Consider the following 22,105-nt stretch of genomic DNA (forward strand, 5'->3'; position numbering starts at 1 on the left):
GAAATGCGGGATTGCACGGTATTTGCACAAACACATGTTTGGCTTTGCTTTGACCTAGAATAAATATGCCTGCTGAATCAGATTGTGCTTTACTCTGTAGGGAATGAAATACTGGTTCTTACTCTGTAATTTACTAATTTGAGAGTGGCTCATTGCCTTAGTCCTTGGTTTCTTTCATACTGTTGTTACTGAAAGCTTCTGCATGCACTACTTCAAGTCCTTGTCATCTCTGAATAATAAGTAGGCTACTTAAATTCAACTTTCAAACTTAGAGATATGAGTTTATGATGTGTGCCTCAAGGCAACAAGATTCCACCACATTGCTGAAAGACAGAAAACAATGTTTTGTAGTATTAATGGTTGTTTGAAATGACTGCAGGCGGTTTTAAAACACCTTGTTTAATATGTCTTTATTATACATGCAACACATGAGTCCTACAAATGTATTGTCACAGTTCTGTGGCTCTAACCTGTGCACTGACTTGGTCCCTCCTTTGTTGCTCCGCAGCTCGTCAGTCTCCAGGAGGCCAAACTGTTGCTGAAGGAGGATGACGAGTTGATCAAGGAGGTGTTTGACTATTGGAGCCGCAAGAGGAAAACCTGCAAGGGTGGCTCCCTCATCCCCAACGTTAAGCAGGAGAAGAGGGATGGCTCTAGCACCAGCGACCCCTATGTGGCCTTCCGCCGACGGACAGAGAAGATGCAGACCAGGAAGGTAAGTGAAAGAAATTGTACCTGTTTCATGTAAAGTATGGCTTTGTGGTGGCCTTGTAGTATAAAAAATGTAATTTTATCTTAAAGGGAAAGTGTGTTGTTTTAACCATAGATAACACATAGATGATGTGTATAAGAGATGGTTGTAGCTACTGTGATTTCACCCATTGGCTTGTGGTGGTTTGTGTTTTGAACTTAGATCTCATACAGCTATAATACTGTTCTTTAGGTCATCTTCTGGTGTAGATATACAAAACCCTAAATTCAACTTTGATGAGTAGGTTGCATTGTTATAACATTATATTGTTACCCTAAAATCCATGTTTAAAAATAACTGAAAGCCTCAGTAACTCGATGTCTGTTTCAGTATAATAAGGAACACTTTATGGCTTTGTCTGAGTTATCTCTATTCCGTTTTCAGAATCGAAAGAACGACGAGGCATCGTATGAGAAGATGCTGAAGCTGCGCAGGGACCTGAGCCGAGCTGTCACTATCCTGGAGATGATCAAGAGGAGAGAAAAGAGCAAGAGGGAACTGCTGCACCTCACACTGGAGATTGTGGAGAAGAGGTAAGAAAGACCAGCGAGTGAAATTGGCCCAGAAAGAGTTTGGCAGCCGTTGTTAAGATTGTCTGCACTGCGTCAACTACCTTGTTAGGCAAGTAGCTGCTATTAGGAGACTTTTTCAGAGTACGATAAAGGCATGCTTCGCTCGACTGATTAGATGATAGATGTTCTTGAAGAGATATGTTTTTTGGGGGATAATATCGTGTCATGCAGCTGTGCTCTCGTTCTCTCCAGCAGGGTTTTAGGAATTGTTTTCAAGGTTTTAAAACACTCAGTTGTTTTGCTCCTGAAAGCTGAGAAGGTGACAGTGTCAGACCTTTAACTACATGTGGTGTTTTGGATGGCTTGTGTGGTTAACCTTCATGTTTGATTAGGCTTTTGTTTACTCGCCAAGTTGAAATCCCAAGTAGAGGCCATTAGGACACTTGTCTGCAAGATTGATAGTGTGAAAGACTCAACAACATATTTTCTATAAAGTCAGGCTTCACTGCTTGTGTTAATTGGGGGCACAGTTATGTACACAGTTTTGCATGCATTATCAATTTAGAGTTCACCCTGTTTTATTCAGTAGTGTCAGGAGCAAATTAGCTTATTGACTTCTTTGTGACTGCTAGAATCTTTTTCAGTCTTTTGGGAAGTACACTAGACTACATATTTGTATTATTCTGTGTTTTAATTGTTTTTTTGTTTTTTTTCTACTTTCCCAAGCTTTGAGTCATGTTGCATTGTTCTTTGTTTCCCCAGTGGAACCTTTGTGATCCATCTAAACATGACATGTGAATGGAATGAATTTGCTCTGAAAGTAGCTGTCAGTGTGAGCTTAAATTGGACCCTTCTCCTTGAAGTGCTTCTGATTTGCAGTGACATTTCAATTTCCTCTTGTTATCCCGGCCTGGTTCCTGCCTTTGCGTCACCGCCAGTGTTCACTCCGAGATTGGACCACTCTATTCTCAATAGATAGCTTCTCCTGGCCACTTCATGATATGGTGGAAGTGTAGACGGCTGTATGGTGTTTACAATTGTGCATTAATTGTGAATCATGTTGCTGAATATTTTAGGATGAATTACAATACAGTATGCATAGGCTTCTCCATATTTCATACTTTGCAGTAATTATTGTCACTGTAAGACCGACATGTTTTTTGTGCCCCTTTTTTAAGTTGTTTATTTATTTTTTTGTCTTAGCCATTCTAATAGTACTGCTTTTGTGAATTCAAAAAATAAATATAGTGGTTTAATATAACCATAAAAGAATCCCTAAATCCATTCTGCGGTGGATTTGTAAATATGGTCCCTTTTCTGCTCACCAACTCCTACCTTTTCTCTCTTTCCTTCAGGAATACGATGCCAGACTATGGCAGTGAGGTGATGGCAGAGGCACTTGCACAGCGAGCTCTGGTGAAGCCCGTCTACACCATCCCCATCATTCCCCCGTCCAGCAGTAACCAGTTCAGACACCAGGACCACTTGGATATGAAGGACTACAAGAAAGTAAGTCCATTCTACATTCACAACACACTGGCTTCCTTCTAATAATGTCAGGAGCAGAATGTAAAATGATTGCTGTCCTTTCTGCCCCCCACACCCCCCACATGAACACACACACACTTACACAACTAGAGAGCGATGTCTTTTAGGTAGTAGGGTACATACTTTACGTCCTGACTCCTTCAAAGTCAGAACAGTTAATGTAAGGCAAAGTTGCCATACGCTTCAACGTTGTTGCACTTCATTACACAGCAGTATTGTGAACTCTGCGTCACCTCCTCTCATTATAACTTCATTAGCTCCAGTGCCCGACGACCCCCCCTTCCCTGTAGAGAGCCCCCCCCCCCCCCCCCTTTTCCGCTGCCTTTTCCTCTACCAGCTGGTTGACTTTCCCCTTTTGTTTACAGACATTCATTTTTGGTTTAACTCTGCCCCTTCCTCCCTCATCCCTCTAACCCTCACCTCTTCTGTTGAGTTGTCACAGCAGTTCTTCAATGCAGAGTCCCTGCATCTCTGTTTGCTTTGTCCCCTACGTCTAAGGACTGAATGGGATCTGACTAATCATAGTGGAGTTGGAGTCTGTTTAGACAGGGAGGGATCGTCCCACTGGGGAAGTTGGGGTGAACTGTGGCACGGGGTGGATTGAGGAAGGGAGGGGCAGCCATCTGGCCAGGCAGCGGCATCTGGCACATGCCGCCATCTGCATATCAATGCCCCCTTTTTTTTACTCACTGTTGTTTCTGCTCACGTCCTTCGGCCGTGCACAGACCACCAACACTTGGCTGCCACTGACAGTATTGCTTTGCTTCTTAAAATGCCTGTCTGATTACGCAGACTGTAGTATAAACATTAATCACGGTTTCTCTCCCCTCCTCACAGCCGGAGAAGACGGAGGCAGTACGCACCAAAAGGAAATACGAAAAGAAACCCAAGATCCCTCCCCTGTCAGCGCCGCAACATTCAGGGCCCTCGGTGTTCAATCCCAAGGACCTCAACCAGTACGATTTCCCCAGCTCAGACGAAGAACCCTTCTCACAGGTAATACGATTTAATTTCATGAGTGTGAATAGATGCCATTTTTTTGTGATGTGGTTTGAGTACAGTTTATACAGGTGAAAGCTCTCCACCAGCCAACATTAACTGTTCAACTGCTTAGCTACTATGTTGATTGTGTCAGGTGTACGAAAAGGATGTCATTTCAAGTCCTAAGCTCTTCATTTACGTAGTTTGTTTTTATTGTACAGGTCCATTCAGGTTCCTCAGAGGCAGAAGAAGAGAATGACCCAGATGGCTGCTATGCGTTCAGGAGGAAAGCCGGCTGTCAGTACTACGCTGTGAGTGCCCCTCTGTGACTCCTGTACTTCTATTTATAGTGGCAACAGCAGGCCGGCCAGTCTGGCTGTTAGTCTTCCACTCTGTGCTGGACACAACAATGCAGTATTCCCCAACCTGCAATATATTTCTTTGCTCTCAATTTTAACATGTGATGTCTTCTTTCCCCTATTTTCTCTTTCTGTATCTCCTCTCCATCTTCCTCCAGTCTCCTCCAGACCAGAGTGGCAGTTGGCCCTGGGTAAGCCCGTCAGAGGGTGGGCTCGGCGACCCACGCTTCCGCTACTGTCTGACCTCGCTGAACCTGCCACGACGCTGCATAGGTTTGGGGCGGCGCCGTGTGGGCAGAGGGGGCAGGTGAGTTCAGTCTGGCTGTGTAGGTTTCCTAACACTTGCTTAGATAAGACAAGCAAAAAGGAAGCGGATCGTTAGTCAGTTTCGGATGTATGCATGATTCATATTTTGTGAAGCTTTTAATCCACTAATTCATCCTCTGACATTTGTGCATTAAAGAATGAGTGTGATATGACCAGCCCAGGTTGCCCAGGTATTGTGCATTTATCAAATTCATGAAAACCTCCAAATTCAGTTAAGAAAATGAAGTCTGAGAAAATGTCAGAATTTGAAATGAAGTGTTTGTAGGAATGCTGCCAGTACCAATACTGAGCAAGGGGAACTCTGCCAAGTGTTGGCTGAAGCTGCTGAGGTTGTTTACCACACCAGCTCTTTGGCAGGTTGCCAGCGATCATTTCGCGGGCACATTCTATTACGAATATCAAGCTGGCTGGTAAAAATGATGAACATGACAGTCCTTATTTTGGGATACACCTGCCACCGTGGCCTCTAGACAAATCAGAAAACTTAGCTTCCACTGAGTTTAAACTGCAAAATGTCCTGCAGCTTTGCCGGTATCTCCTCAGTAATTACACAGATGATTGAGCACACTGACTGTAGGAGTTAGCTAGCGGCTTCCACAGTGCCAGGTGTTGTCAAACCAACTAGTTGAGGCGATATCTGTTTCACAGACGCACGTGAGATTACCAATGTTCTGTTTCTGTGTGCTTTTGCCCTTATCGTCTACCCAAAGGGAGACCTAAGGACCAGTCTATCTCTAAAGTAAAACGTGTTCTTCACAACGATGTGTACTCAGGGTGGCAATCATGTTAGACAGCATTGAGCTAAGTATGTTTTGTTTAGTCATACCAGCAATGTGCCTATGAGGACTGCAATGTTAGTTGGCCCATTTGTTGTTCCTTTTGCGGGTCCAGAGTTAAATATATCAACATGCAGGGTTCCTACGCTTCCAGGAAAAACTGAAAAAAACAGTTGACCAATTCTCCAGTCATGGATCTCTTTGGAAAATGAGAGAAAAAGTAAAAAGGTCCTGGAAAATCTTGCATTGTCCTGGACATTTTCAACATTCAACTATTTCCCTTTAACTGAGAATAAACTAACCTACTAGGCTTCTCAAAACAGATAAGATTTCCGTTTGAAAGGATGAAACAGTCATGTTGAGGAGTATATTGAATAGGCCAAAATGTATGTAACATTATCCTTGAATTGTGAATGTTTTTACAATATAATTCTAGGATCAATTTGTCATAATTCCTAAGAACGTGTGAGATGACTTCATAGATTTTATGGCACTGGCCGTAAACGGACATATAAATCAGACTTCGACAGAGTGGAACATAGAAGTGTATGGTAGGATTTCTGTCTGTCATACCATCATAAAATGATATCTAGAAAAGAGTCGGAACCCTGATAAGGAATTTCTACATATAGTAGAGACTGAATCAAGTACAATTTCTTGACTTTGGTTATTCCCTGATGTTTCAGCCAGCGTCATGTACATTTGCACAACATCTAAAAATACACTATATGGTTTTGATTGAGTTAACAGCATGGGTTTGTTCTGGTACCAGCCTCAAAAAAGAATTCCCTCGAAGAGCAATGTTGTCTCTTTTTCTGGATTTTTTTCTGGAAGCATTACAGCAACGCGGCTGTGTGTAAGCTGTCCTGTTATATTACATAAGTGTTCTGTGCTGTACTCATGGCAGAACTGCATGTTTTTGACCTTCTTTTTTTTTCAAGTAATACTTTGCTAGATTTTATACTGGCCCTCTAGATGTTGTAATTATATGAATGGTATGCAAGGAATAGCCACTCTTGTGCAATACTTAAGTCATAACCAAAGGATGTTGATGTTGTAAGGATAATGACTGCAGCATGTTTTCATTTCCTTTGAGCTTAAATGGTTTTTAACTGCTCACTGATGGGGATTTATTCTAATGAGTTTTGTTTTGGTTTCAGGATCTCATTGGACAGAGCGCACACAGAACTAGACTATATCTTTCAGAGTCTGGACTCTGACCCGGAGCCCGAACCACTCGCCTCAACACTTCCAAGTTCTTCGCTCCGCAATTCCAACGCCAGTACCTCAGAAACCAATACCTCGGACCCAACCAGCTCTTCTCACCTACCCTCCTCCTTATCTCCCCCATCGTCGTCATCGCCAACTCTTATGGACCTCAGCCAGATTCTTTTGAACATTAAATCTTGCCGCTGGAGGCACTTCAGACCACGGACGCTATCACATCACCCCTTGGGTGGAGGAGACTTGTATCGCAGAGGATTTAGGGATTTTAGCCGGACTGTGTCAGGACTATCACGGACCCTGCCCGGAGGAGCCAGTTCCCAGAACCGAACTGTTCCAGCCCCCACCCCTGTCAATGGTGAGTCAGTTACTTCCTTTGTCATGCTGCTCAATGTTTTCTTTTGTATTTGCATTTGCATGTCTGTTTCTTTGTACGTTGTAAAATTGGACAGCTAAACATTTCATTTAATTTTATTATATTGGTCAGAACACAGAGTGGAGCAGTGGATTTTGTTCTCTTGTGAGCAAAGGTGTCACAAGGAGGGGGTTTAATACAGTTTGATCAGTAGTCATTCTTGAAGGTTTGTGATTCTGGCAGAAATTTCAACCTTTGTGCACTAGGTGCTGTCTTTTGACGTGTGGTCCAACATTCTGTCACATTTATTTGTTGTATGAAATTGATTTAATTGCTGGTTTTAGACCGCCTGAGGTTGACTTGGGATTTTACAGCGACACACTGATCTTGTTTTTTTGATGCTGTCTTATTCTTGTAGTCTCTAACTCATTGTTATTGCTGCTCATATTGACCAGGGCTCTGATCAATAACAGTGAGGTTTTTCTGATTAAAATAGAGGTTTGGTTTGTGGTGTGGCTATACCATACATGCGTTTCTATTTGTCACGGTGTTACATCGAGTTTTCATACATGTTAAGTTTACATTCAGTGTTTCTTTTTAAAAGATGCTTTTAAAACTAAATTGTGTTCTAAAGTAGAGATCTCCTTTAAGGAATAGCATTAGCAAGTGTGCAAGCCAGAGAAGTTGTCAGTTACAGCTGTGAACGTAGCAGTGCAGTTAGTGCATTCGTGGGTGAATAAATGTATGTCTTGCTTGCCACCTGCTGATGAAAGTGAAGGGGGTTAGCTCCGAAGCTAGCAACGTCTTTACAACAACTTTTCTGGCAGAAACAAATCTCAGCCTCAAAGTGTCAGGAGGGCTGTCTGCTTTGACCATTAAGTCTCATTTCTACCAAGCAGTCGGTTCAGTTCGTTACACATTGCTGTGCATTCACACCAAAAGCAATGGAGGTGATTAAATCGCCCGGAACGCGAGTATCCCGTTGCTTGCTCAAATTTGTCCCATTTTTGAAAATCACATTGCTTCAATTGCAGGTAGCAGCCAAGGCGGCTTCGATGACGCTCACTGCAAGCTCAACGCTGATTGGCTGTCGCGGCACAGTTTCATGCAGTGTCACTTGAAAAGTTAAGATTTTTCAACTTCAAGCGACACACACGATGAGGCGATGGAAGCGATGGAAGCGATGGTCGCTTCATCGCAACGCTCTTATCGTTTGGAATGCCAAGCCCGAAGCGGCATTGCGTGTCATCGCATCATTTACACTGATTTTGAATGGCAGCTTGACGCTTTTGTCGCCTCCATCGCTTTTGGTGTGAATGCACGTTTAGAACAGTTGTTTCTGTGTTTCCATTGTCAGAAGTTATCACACGGCAGTCCCTAGTGTTTAGGTATACATCCGCAAGAGTTGCGCATTCGAAATGTACTATAGAGAAAGTGTTTGATGGAAATATGGCTTTAGAGGATCCTCTCTGTAGGACTTTAGCTCTTTAAGTCAGTAGAGACTAGAGAATGGACTTCGCAGTATGCATGGTGAGGGTTTAATTGAAAGAATTCTCCATGCATAAAATTATGTGAGGTGGTGGTGCTGTTTTTATTGATTTTATGCATGCGAATATTCAATGGTCAGAAACAAAAGCCAGCTCAGTGTTGTTTAGCTCATGCTTGTTGCTGCTCTTGTGTAAAATGTTTTGATGAGGCACCATTAAAGGTAGATTGCTCTGCTCAAGTCTGGGCTCCGGTGCTGCTGGTGAATCACTTGAACTTCTTCCTTTCAAACCCTTCCTCCATATTATAATACATTAATTCCTGCTCCCATGGCTTGGGAGAGTCAATTAGAAATGGTCTTGTATAAATAGATTCATGAGACGTGCTGGAGTGAGTCTGGGCTGGTGGCTGTAGAAAGGGTAACTTAGCTGAATATTTGAACAAAACTGGGCTGGCTCTGGAAAATAATAGAATGTCAAGCAAATAACAAAGGATATGAATTGGATCTGACAGCTGGTTTCACCTGCCTCCTGTCTCTGGATACTTCTGCTACTTTTGCAAAACATAATCTGATTTTGTTTCAGTTTCATCTGGTCAGTGTAGTCAGCAATTATGGATTTTTGAACACCAATCTGGGAAGTCTGAATGTATAAAAAAGAAATTTGGTCGATGTCAGAATCTTGCAGAATGACATTTATATATGCTAATAATTGTGGAATATGGAAAATGGAGCAAATATGGATTATGTATTTGTGGTAACTGCTGTGTACATTTATGAGCAATGTGATTTTCTGGAAATACTGCAAATTGACAAACAAATCTTCAAAATTCAATTCATTTTTATTTACAGTGCCAAATCATAACAAAAGATATCTCGGGACACTTTACAGAGTAGGTATAGACCACACTCTATGACTTATTTATGATTTACATAGACCCGACAATTCCCCCGTTGAGTACGGTGGCGTTGAAAACCTTCCCTATTACAGGCAGGAACGCCAGACAGACCCAGCTCTGTGGAGGATGGACATCTGTCTGCACCGGTTGGGGAGGTAGAGTAGACGTACAGATGGACAGAGAGAGACAAAGACAGACACACTTCCAGTAACTATAATAATATCTATAGTAATGTGAATATGACTTATATGTTATGGCAGTTAATACAGCAGAATAAACTAGTTAGAAAATAGTGGCCTGGTCCGAAGAAAATGTTTTTTTCATCTTTGGAATAATAAATAGTTACCATCTTCAGGGTTATTTCAGTAATTAAATCGAAATGAGGTTCAAAACATTCAATTTGTTTAAGTACACCGGTATGGATTTTGAATCTACCTTGTAATCGGTCGAGCAGCTCTGACCTAACCACACAATGCGCGCTGATCCGGTCCACGAGGGAATATTTACTGGTCCTTTGAGTTGAAGTCTATGTGAAAAAGTAATTAATGGTAAAGTAACTAGTAACTGAAGTTATTTAGTACTGAATATTTCCACTAAACTATAGTGGAGTAGAAGTATAAAGTAGCATGAAAAGAAAATAATCGGGTAAAAAACAAGACACTCAGACTTATATTTTAAGATAAATATACTGTGATATAATACCGTTACCGTCTATGCTCCAAATTATACCATGATACAAATTTTGGACCTATTCACAGCATGAAATGATGAGTGGACTTTCTGTTTTGATGTCTTTAGAGAAAGCCAATCATCTCAGGCCTAATCTCATTACATTCTGATTTAAGAATTCAGTGTTTTCCTTAGTTTCCTCTCTGTTGAAGCTGTCAGTGAAGACTTCTGTGTTGAATCGTCCCTTTGTTTGGTCCTTGTTCATGTTAACAGCAGTGGGTTTCAACTTATTCTGTGTCAGACTTGACTGAAATAGATCACTACTGGATAGGGCTGAATTAATTACTCGAGTAACTCAAGTTACTAGATTTCAAAAATGCATCGAGGCAAAATCTCTGCCTCAGTGATAACTTTAATTCCTGTCTCACGTGTTATGCGGCCTGTTCAGTGCAGGGATCATTGTTCCACACCGACCATTTTTGCGGATACACACCACTACATCCGGAAATGGTTTTCTCACATGAAAACACAAACGCACAAATTATAATTTTTATGCAAAATTATTTATATATATATATATATATATATATATATATATATATATATATATATATATATATTTATTTTTTAATCCGATTACTCGATTTATGGAATAATCGGTTAACTACTCGATTACAAAAAGATTCAATAGCTGCAGCCCTACTACTGGATATATAGAGGTCCTGATTATAGCTGGGTTTAATAGAACTTGAATAGAATAGACACCTTGGTTAATGTTAGTAACAGCTGTTCTTTTCCTATTATGACAGGTCAAAAGGCCTGCTGCGAAAAAAGCCAAAACAATGCGTTTTTTAGATGTCTTAGAGTTTTTTTGTTTGTTGATGTTTAATACCCCTCCTTTATCTGATTTTAAAATATCATGCTGTGCAGATGTGCACATTATGTGGTCCTTTGTTCATTTTCTCGATGAAAATTTAAATATAGTGGTGCTGAGAGACTGCTCTAACGCTCTCTAGTGCTTTTTGACTTGCAGGGAACGGGTTCTTGCACAGTTTTTCACAGAACCATTGTAATCAAGGCCGCGCCACCAACGGAGGGGTTGCACGATGCACACCACTGATGTCATCACGATGGAAACAACTTGCACTGGAATTATTTTTTATATTTATTATTATGTTAATATTTTCCGGTTGCATTTCGCAACCAACTTTTCAGGTTACAAACCGATTTATCCTTGGTCGAAATGCTCTGAACGATTCAAAATCTGGTGTGCGAACCAGAATGGAACCCATTCCCGAAAAGCGATACAAGAAAGTGCGTGTATAAGTTGAAAATAATTTGGAGGAAGAACATTAATGGTGAAAAATAAATCTATACAAAGAAGACCACCGTCATCATTTCCAAAGGTCTCCGTTTCTGCCCGTCCAGAATAAAACACAACTTTAAAGTTTTCAAACTGAAAAAGTGTGGATGTAGCCTTAATTTGTCATAATACCTCCCCCCTAAGAATAATTTCTAATAAGGCAACCAGGTAATGCAACCTGTATTTTACCACGTTTTGGCAAAACTTTGTCCTTCCACAAAGATGGACATGTCTAGGCTGCCTGCTGAAGCAATATCTAAAACATTAGACACTGCTTTGATTTAGACATATGTCTCAGAAAAAGGAAAATTTATTCTGGTCAATAATAGACCTAAGGTCAATAAGACTTAAGGTAAAATTACAAACCTGCTAGCCAGGTAGGTTGGTTATGAATACAGCATATGTATAAGTGCAGTGTGTGATGGTTGCAGACAAAACTTCTACCAACACCTGCTGATGGAGGCCTGGGAGGAAGAGAGAAAAATAAGTTTGAGTTAGGGAAACCAGGCTGAGGCCCTATTTACTCACTGTTACCGACACCACCACACATAGAATACCTTGTAGTGTGTAACTTTTAGCGTTGTGTATATTTGAGTGAGAGCTGTATAATCAGACCTCAGGAGTAAAAACCATTGTGTTGTATGACTTTGTGTTTGATAAGCTTTCAAACTGGACTTTCTAGCTTGTTTCATTTTCTTTTCTCTGAACCCTGCAGCAGCACATCCACATCAACTAAACCCTTGTGGTGTGTGGAACGTTGTATCTGTCTCAGCGGCCACTGAGTCATCGCTTCTATAAACACACAGAAAATCAGTTACTACTATTTCAATTTATAGCATGCTAGGGTAAGGCTGGGTGATATGGCCAAAATCTTCTCTCTCTATGTTAGTGGTGCAACAGATCATCATTGATCCGTGATCCGTTCAGATCAATATCTTCGGTTCGGCACACAGATTCGGCAAATTGATTTCTAATTTTTCAAAAGTTGTGTGCAAGTTCAGTCCACACACTTGTTAAGAGCAGCGTGGTCATGCAAGCGAAGAAATCAAGGAGCTTGAGCGCCCCGCGTCATTTAAATACCCTGTATGGGAACATTTGGGCTTCCCTGTCAAGTATAATGATGCCAGAAAGAGGATAGTGGATAAACCATGACGGTGTGTAGGCACTGTCACAAGAAAGCCATATGACAGTGGAAACGCATCAAGTATGGCCACGCATTTGAAGCGACATCCCCCCTGTGTTTCACTGACCGGAGTGAAAGAGAAGGCTGCTCAACTACCGCTTATCAGTGCGCCATTTAAGCAGCCCTTTGCTGCACAATCCGACCGGGCTAAAGCCATCACAAACGCTATCAGTGTGTTCAAGCATCCTCTTTTGCACTCATGACAGACGGGTGGACGTCATCGCAGCAGACTGGGAGATGAGAAGTCTGGTGTTCCAGACAAGCCCCATTTACGGGAGCTAGGCTAACAGAACACGTTACTAGATAAACGGGAGTGGGAGTCCCGTGTCTCTAGCGGAGACTGCATCGGCTCCGAGAGTGAAGTGCAGGCAGAATTTATGATCTCTGATTTAAACTGATATTCAACACTGTACCATGTAAAACACCGACCTTCACGGCCCGAATCCTCCTGCTGCTCCAGATTAGCATCTAGTGTATGTGTCATAGATAGCAGTCTGTACTGCAAGTCATTGTACAAGTGCGGCTACTTAATTAGCATAACACAGTAACGTTAACACAGTGTGTTCCTAAACCGTCTTGTCACTTATAGAAACACCACCATACGAATGGCCGCAGTCCAGGTCGAGATGACGGAGGTAGCAGCTAATCCTGACAACTAGCCTCCGAGGAGAAGTGATGGCCAGGGGCTAACTGTCACTCAAGAGGCTTCGCCCCTAATTATTTATAAACTTTATTCTTCAATAAAATAAAAACTAGCCTGTTACAAAAATATTCCCCCTCCTAAGTGTTGTCATGGAGATTGGATAGGTTTAATTAGGCTTGTTTCCATTCGCCCTGTAGAGTGGCCTCCCGGAAAGTTTCAGGGCGCGCCCTCTCAAATGGCTGTTCCCTCGCCCTGTTTCCATTACAAAAAAGGCCCCAGAGGGATTTACAAGACTCTGAAGGTGAAGTATCACTCTGAATGGGTTGGGTGAGGGAGACATGGGAGAGAGAGGTATGGAGCATGCAGCAAAGGACCACAAGTCGGAAATTCAATCCAGAATCTGTGCACAGATCATGCTCTGTGCTGTGTTCTTCTACATCACTGAATAAAAGTGTCTAATCTACTTCACCATGTTGTTGTGGCGTCTGGACTACCACGACACATCCTGCTGCTCTCCGATAGGGCCTCTTTCTACTCAGTCAAACGGCCTCCTGAGTGACTCACGTTGAAGCTTGTTTTTTTTATTGCTGATCCGGAAAATGATCCGATCCATGACTCTGATCCGGAAAATGATCTGATTCGTGACTCTGATCCGAGAAACGATCCAAACTGTGCGTTTTGATCCGTTGCACCTCTACTCTCCGTATAGATGATTTCATATCTCCGTAATGATATATATCAGGATATAGCATGTTTTCTGGTAATTCCATACATATGCTTTACCATGTGGTTATTTCATACAGACTGTGTGAATTGGCCTAAATACTTGACAAACAAAATTCATAGAGTATTGTCTCATTTGTATTAAGAACTTTACTGCAAAATAAACAAGACAATATCAATCATTAAAATACCAGGACAATACTGGTATAAGAAAACATTAAATACCTATTCTGATACAACGGCAGTATTTTTTTAATGGCAACATCCTGTACAGAAAATGTCACTGAGCACACACCAACACAGTTTATCTTTACCGTTGTTTCATCTGTGCAGCCTTAGGTTGAAAATGTTCGTATTGTTTTGATGATATGTATCTGTGATGATTTTTATTAGATCACCAAAACTGCAATTTTCAAATGATATTCCCTCAAGTTTTGCTTTAGAAAACGTAATCACGATATCTCAATATATAATTCCATCGAATGATGATAAATTATACTGAATTATCCTGGGATCATGTTGATAAGGAATACTGTTTGATAAGGCTAATTCGCCATAAAGTTTCTTACATTATTGAATAGAGGCTCTGTCTTAAAAGGCTGCCAGCTTAACAATTAATATTTCATTGCTACTGTTACTGAATGTTTGAATAAAAGATGAATATCTTCACAAATAATTGGCTACTGGTGGCTTCAATACAAGCACTTATATTGGCTGTAAAAATTCATTTAACAACCCCCTCCCTGTTATGTCTGCTGTCTTGCTCTGGATTAGGAATGGGCCCGATTACCCGAATACCTGTTGTTGAAGTCACTATTCGTCTAAAGGTTCACTATTCGTGCTGCGTAGGCTATAATGGAGTGAGGCCTCTATATTTATATATATGTGCAAAAAACGCTCCACCCTTGTTGCCATTGTTTGCAGTGACGGTGGCTTGTACTGGGACTCAATAAAAGTAATCCGCTCGCTGAAGCCTTGGCCCTCCACAAAACTTGATGGTAGCAAAAAACAGGAGCATAATTCGTGGCCGTAGAGGCAGACAGGGTCCCCTCTCTCATCTCTGCACACTGACGGCGCTGTGAGAGACTGTTTCTTCTCTCTGCTCGCTCCCAGCAACACTCTCGAAATAACTTGAAAAGCACAAAACGGAACCAATGAATAACTGGAAACACAGAGCCCATCCAAGTGTTCAGCTGGAAGATGAGAGTAATAATAATCACTAAACGGAGGAGGGGAAAAAGGGAGGTGCTTCTATCTGCAGGGGACTCACATCAACAGGAACCTGTCTTAGATTTATATATGGAGGTTAAAGGCACCAAATGACTTGCTTTAAAGAATTGTGTTAGTTTGTAAAATGAAGAATATGATTATATAATTACCATGACGCTATTAAGTCAGAAAGTGACAGAATCATGACGTTGCTGTGAGCTGAGTAAAAACGGACCTCCCATTTATTTATTTTTTAATCAAGTAATTGTGTACTCGTTCGTCAGGTAATGCTAGTATTCCAATATTATAATTAATTTAAACGCCCATCCCTACTCCGGATAAGGGTCTCAGCTCAATGGCAAGTGAACCGACAGAACCACGCACTAAACACATCCAGATTCTGGTTTTGACCTGTGCATCTTCTTTCCTTTTCAGTGTTCACGGAAGAGCAGTACAAGCAGCACCAGGAGAAGCTGGCACTCATGCAGAAACAGCAGCTGGAGCAGAGCCAACAGCAGCAACAAGCCAACAACCCTGCAACAACCACCAACACACAGGTCAGTAAGAATGGACACTACATCCTGTGCTCCTAGACAAGCTTTTTGAATACCAAAAATCGTATCGATACCAGCAGTTGTGCGCGTAAAAGAGCGGTGAGAGGAAGAATTTATCTAACAACAGGTGTTGTAATCCCATTCCGGGTAGCTGTTTGTTAGCCTAGAGGTCTATGTTTTTTTACTCGCAGATCAGTCTGGTAACCTGCAGCAGAGAAAATTTGGAGAAGGTTGCCCAAGTAACCCAACCAATCAGCGTTGGTTTTGAGGCGGCTCCAAGTGTGACGCAACGAGAAGCGACTGTTCAGTGTAAACAACATGGCGGCTTCCGCGGATGAGATGAGTGCAGCTATGGAGCAAGCCGATCGCTAAATCTTTTTTCTCTTCGATCCTTCTGTTGGAATATAGACCTGGCACCTGAAATTGTGCCTTTTATCCGTAAATTCACGTTACACAAACTAAAATGTGTAACAAAATTATTTACTTTGCCTCGATGCTCTGTTAGTACGTTATTTGCTTTGTTGATCTGATTGGTTGATTTGGCCTGTCTATCACTAACATAGGTGGTGATAGACAGATAGATGATTTATCCAATCAGCAACAGGTATTTCCTCCTCTTCCCAAAACATCTCCAGGCGAGAGTTCCAAGCAAATGCGAATTATGTGAATCGATCCATCTGACGGAGTCAGCTTACCTGTTTATGTCTTTTTGTTCATTTCTCACATTAGCTTTTATGACCAAATGGAGGTAAATGAGTTGATTTGTCCCAATATGGAAATGATTTACAGTTGAAGGTCAGTTCACCCATCCATAGGAAATGGGACACATCGTCATTCCCACGAGCAGTTTCCACACTACTGGCTCAGTTCCAGTCTGGCAGCAGAAGTGCTGACTTGCTAGTTCCTACAGTTTCATACATTTTTGCAGTCAAGTCTTTGGCAACCGCTCACATTTTCTATCTGGTTTCCATCTAGGCACTCGTGTCCAAGACATTAGACCAGGCAAGCGCCCAGTTTGCTGCTTCGGCCCTCGTCACCACGGACCAGCTGCTGGCCTTCAAGTCCAAAGAGGAGCTGGTGCTGGCAAGTGGAGTCAACGGGGTCCTGGCAGGGGCAGGTGAGTGTCACATGTTTTACTAATTGAACCAAAAGGTTTTCGCTTCTGTCTTGGTTCTCAGTGGGGAAAGGAAGATCTTGGGTCCCTGAGGGGTCACCAGATGATTTATAGGATAAGAAAGGAAAACATTACATGAATTGGATCATTTTACCTCACTTTTTTGTAATGAAAGCAACTATTTTATTGTGAAATACTAGATACTTTTGTCTCTTGAGATCTCTAAAAATCCTTTAAACAATCCAAGAACAAAGAAATAAACCTCTGTGATAGTTGAACACATAGTTTCATATTTATACTTGTGGACCCAGTGTGCTTATAGTAGAAGCCTGGACGGCAATTAAGGATTACTTTCATGTCGATTAATGTGCCGATTTTTTTTTGACTAATCGGCTAATAAATGACTTAAGGTTAATTGATTTACCAAAATATTTGGCGATTAATTAAAGGGTTGACAACTTACCGATTAATTTTAGCAGCTGTAATAAAAACATTCAGATTGCTGTGGTAGTCTTATTAGGGGTCCAAGCCCGAGGGGGCAGCAGCACCATACAAGTTATGGAGGTGAAACTTTGAACTTTGGTTCAGACCCCTGCATGTACAGCTGACACCAAAAATGACACGTGTTCATGAGCAGGTGGCGCTATATTCAAGTTGAACGCGGTTTTGCCTGTAACTCCCACATCATACCTTGCACATTCAAAATTATTACATCCACGCATTCTCTGAACCTACGTGAATCTCGGGATATAGGCCACGCCCATTTACGCATGTTTTAAATATCACTCATACTGGAGCATTAACCGTACAAGTTATGGAAACAAAATTTTCAGGGGAGGTATGAACCGGTGCCCCCACAGAACACACCAAAAATGACACATGTACATGTATTGTATTTATGTATTTTTGCACAAAATTGTGATAAAAAAAACTTTTTTTTAAGTTAAGTTAACAAAAGAATCGAAATGGTCCAAAACCTGTATTTTATGAAGAAACAATCAGCACAATATTTTGCACACATAATCTTTCTAACGATCAAAAGTTATCAAAAGAATTTTCATAATCCAAAAAATGTGAAAGTTATAGAGGAAAACTTGGTACATTGTAGTCAAAACAGGAAGTGGTGCATTACTTTTAAGAAGTTTCTTCTCTCTGTGGATCATGTGAAAATCAATGGTGACATACATTATGTGAACGAACACAATATCTACTAACTAAAATGCCTACACTTAAATTTTCACTACTACTACTATCTGTGCTGCGTTCAGGCTGCGACTTGCGTCGTGCCCATGGATGGGTCCGAATTGCATCGCCTCTGTAGGTCGCCAGGTGGGTTGCATGGGGGGCTTGGACCCCCTCGATGGGTCTAGTTTTAATTTGCATTTATGAGAGCTTTTCTCTGTTCACCAGGTGTTTTCAAAGGCTTGCACCTCTCCAGCACCACCGCAGCCCTTCACCAGACCAACCAGTCGACACACACTACCACCCCCATAGCCCCGACTTTCCTCCAGCCCTCCTCCAACTCGACCACCCCTTCACCTGCCAACGCCGTCCCCACCTCCCTCACCTCCACCCCCAGCGCCCATGCAGCAGCACTGGGGATCCTGGGATGCAGCGCCGCCAACGCAACCCCCGCCACCACTCAGGTCCTCATCGGGAACAACATCTGTCTGAGCGTGCCGTCGGCCGGACGCCACATTCCCCGGACCCTCGGCAACGTGCCACCCTCTGCCTTAAAGCTGTCGGCCACCACCAACATACAGATGCCCAAAGTCCCTGGAGCATCGTCCATGGACATGGGCTCGAGGTGAGGTGCCGCTGTAAGAAACAAAAAAATAAAAGTTATTTGTTTTCAATGACTTCATACTGATTCAAACTGAACAGACGTTTAGCCGCAGGCTGTAATTAGTTCACACTGGAACCAAAGCTGCACAAACAAGCCTCACACACAAATGAGAGTTCCTTATGTCATTGTCTCACAACACCTCCATCTTCCACACACAACAGACATTAATAAAAAAGAAAAACAGAAAATGTTGTTAAATGTGCAGAAGATAACTTTGCAAGATTGTGGCTCTTGTTGTAGCAGTATAAGAGGATCTTTTATGTTATGTTTGGTGCCCCATAAGTAAGAGTAAAGTCATAGAGTGAGTAGAAAGGACATTCACATTCAATTCAACGTAGTAGGATGTTTAGAGTGGCAGCCATCTTTATGTGTAGCTAACTTTGAATGCAATGGGTATGAACCTCGGTATACTTCAGACTTAGCAAGCAGCCGTCAGCTGGCTGCCCTGCTGCTTACTTCATACTGGCACCATCAGTCCCTCAGCCTCATTACGGTGAATGAATAGGATCTTTAAGCAGCAACGGTTGAAGGGACGGCTACGGCCTTTCGAGAAACATTTCAATGGGTTCTTGATGTTGTAGCCCAACTGTCTAGTACGGGAGAACGACAGGTTTGCCGTACTGTCTACAACCTCAAACTGTTCTGGAACGCCGTAGCCGTCCCTTCAACTGTCGCTGCTTTAAGGGCACTCACACTGTCCATCCGTACCGTGCCCAAGCACGTTTCACGGCTAAAATCTAGTTAATTTTACCAGTGTCAGTGCAAGCGTACAAGTGCAAGTACCCTAAAGCACGGGGCACGGTACGGATGGACAGTGTGAGTGTGCCCTAAGTCCCTAATGTTTCCCAAGCTGCAACATACTTAACGGCCCCACTTGTGTGTGTTCTCACCATAGCAACTAAAAACAGTTGGCATGTTTTTATGCACCGATCAAAGGACAATGAAAAACAGTTCAGTGTCCTTTCGATCTAATTCTATTTCTATGAGTAAAGCCTTTGCATCAATATGCAACTCCTGGTTTATGTATTTAGTTTTAAGTATTTAGTTGGACTTTGCATCTGAATATTGCAAACACAGTGTCTGCAGAGATAACTGAGAATCCACATACATCTGCGTGAAAGTAAGATTGAAATTCTGTCAGAGCTCTTCAGTCTTCATACACAAAAGAGATCTGTTGACTGAGATTCAGGACAGTTAAAGATACCGTTTGACAAAGTAACACAGGACACAAGGAGAAAAAAACATCATCAGAATGAATCTTTCCTCTCCTCCTCAGGGATAATCACGACGAAGACAAGCCAGCACTGAACAGTATAGCAGACAACACAGTGGCCATGGAGGTGACGTAGTAGCGGTGCAGTGAAGAGTCCACTCTTTAGGTGCTGTGCATCGTAGCATCCGGAATGCAAAAGGGACAGAAAGACTCTGACGCAGACTGACGGATCGACTTGCAATTCTCATCTCTCATACTTTTTAAACCTTTCTTTTGTTTTGTTTTTTTGTTACTGTTTAAAGTAAAAAAAAAATGACATCTGTAAATTATGAATATGGCAAAATGATCTGTACAGTAACAACATATTTGTAATATCCCCCTTGTATATATTACTTGAATACAGAACTGTCCATTTGTGATGTTTTGCACTTGGGAGTCAAACTTAAATGAAAAAAAGCCAATTAACTTGTGGCAAGTGTGAGAGATGTGGGAGTTGTATAGAGAAGAGTTTTATCACATCATGTGCATGGTGCGGAGCCTGCTGTTTTGATCTATTTATTGTGCTGTGTTTACAGTTTTTTTGTTTTTGGTTTGTTTTTTGTTTTTTTATTTGTACACTGTACCTTTGTTGGTTCCTGTGCTGTAGTAAATGTTAGGTAGCTACGGACTCCTGGGTATTTTTGTATATTGTGAACACAAAGCAGGTTCCCCCCACGTTTATTTTGGGTCCCTGTTCTTCTCTCTGTGGATCATGTGAAAATCAATGGTGACATGCATACAGACCAGGAGAGCCAGGAGGAGGATGAAGATGAGGCGGCTCGTTGGCGGGTGACACTGGTTCACATGAAGAGAGGTGCCCCTCTCTTCCTGGGAGCTTCCATTAACATTGTCCCAAACACAAGTAACAAAACAGGGATGAAGTCTCTTCCCAGAAGTCTATGCTGCTTCTGATTAAAGCACTATTTTTTTGTGACGTTTTTGTTCATGGTTTTGATAAATATTAATGCTGCTTTTGTATTTTGTTTGTTTTAAAGGGGTCATTCTTCATTTTCATGCAAAGCGGAGTCCCCTCTATATTTGTTTTATCCCACAAACAATTTTGTAAAACAAAAATTCAGTTATTTTTGTATTTTGTTTTTCTTGTTCTTGTGGTAAACTTGATTGTAAGCTTTTCGTTAATTGAAAGACTTCATTCTTTTGCTCATTTGTTACTTGTTCATGCATAGGTGATAAGGGAGGCGAATGGGCAGTAATGGCTGTACGTGTTTCATCATTCCAGTTTTTAATAACAAAAAATGCTAATGAGGAGATGGAGAGTTTGTGGGGAAACAGCAGTTTTTTCCCCCCCTCTCTCTTTCCCCTTCTCCTTTATTTTTTTTTTCTTTGAAAAAATTAATCTCCAGACGGCTGCAAGGCCAAAAACCACAAGTATTGGGTGCCTTCCTTTGGGGAATTTTATGTACTCTCTTCTGTGAAGAGTTAGGCACAAAGGCAGCATTACTTAGTAGTGCTTCTCGTCTTTGTCAGAATCTGAATGCCCAGTCCAATGGCAGGATATATCCTTGAGGTTTACTTGTCCCACCTGGAGGCTGAAAAGACTAAAAAAAAAAATGTGACAGAACTCTCACTAAAATAAGACAATAAAGCCCAGGGCATTAAATGTGAACCATTTTGGACTCTTGTGTCATTTATATACACATCTGTGTTTATGTGCATCTTCACAAGGATATGAACATAAAGGCACACTACAGTAATAATCTCTGATCTAGATCATTATCTGCTGTTTGACTCCCACCACCCCCTGGAACACAAGCTTGGAGTTATCAGAACACATCAACACAGAGCTGATAACGTACCCACCAGCTCACAGGCCCAAGGGGAAGAACGCAAGCACCTGAGAGGAGGCACCCTCACAACTTGTGGTTACCCCAGCTGGACCTTTGTGAAAACGGCAGCTGCTTCCATAAAGAAAACCAAAGTGGTTCTCTCAAGGAGAAAGCCCACTCCTTTGGTGACAACAATGTCCACATCCTGGACAGAGAGTTTAAAAGAGGAGTAAAAGAAGCCATCTATGTAAAAGTAGAGAAACCATCGCTAAACAGAGGAGGAGGTCTAAGACACCCCTTATCTCCGGTTTACAATGCTGCCCTTTCATTCCTTCCCAGGAGATTCAACAATCTAACCTCAAAGAACAACTGTTCACAAATGGCCTCCTGTGACTCCAACGACTGTCGCTAAGACCCAATAGAGCTCTAACGAAGTCCAAACCTACTTCCCACCAAAGACGGTCGTTGGCACACATAGACAAATAAAAAATAACCAAGTCCAGTTGCTTTTGACTGAAATCACTTTGGGGATAAAGATGACCTGGAC

The 22,105-nt window shown here is 41.8% G+C and overlaps 1 protein-coding gene across 3 annotated transcripts in view; it reads left to right on the forward strand.

Moving 5' to 3' along the window:
- The window catches only part of epc1a (enhancer of polycomb homolog 1 a), a 38,784-nt gene extending 17,406 nt beyond the window's left edge, over positions 1-21,378 (forward strand). For all 3 annotated transcript variants that reach the window (XM_083936557.1, XM_083936558.1, XM_083936556.1), the window contains 11 exons: positions 509-715; positions 1,136-1,284; positions 2,619-2,772; positions 3,649-3,807; positions 4,014-4,103; positions 4,310-4,458; positions 6,415-6,836; positions 15,441-15,562; positions 16,535-16,676; positions 18,084-18,480; positions 19,796-21,378. In XM_083936557.1, coding sequence (XP_083792683.1) covers positions 509-715; positions 1,136-1,284; positions 2,619-2,772; positions 3,649-3,807; positions 4,014-4,103; positions 4,310-4,458; positions 6,415-6,836; positions 15,441-15,562; positions 16,535-16,676; positions 18,084-18,480; positions 19,796-19,868 — 2,064 coding nt within the window. In that variant the 3' untranslated portion in view covers positions 19,869-21,378. The remainder of the gene's footprint in view (positions 1-508; positions 716-1,135; positions 1,285-2,618; positions 2,773-3,648; positions 3,808-4,013; positions 4,104-4,309; positions 4,459-6,414; positions 6,837-15,440; positions 15,563-16,534; positions 16,677-18,083; positions 18,481-19,795) is intronic.
- Positions 21,379-22,105: the final 727 nt, after the last annotated feature.

The sequence above is a fragment of the Echiichthys vipera genome, assembly GCF_963691815.1.
Source record: "Echiichthys vipera genome assembly, chromosome: 21".
Classification (NCBI taxonomy): domain Eukaryota; kingdom Metazoa; phylum Chordata; class Actinopteri; order Perciformes; family Trachinidae; genus Echiichthys; species Echiichthys vipera.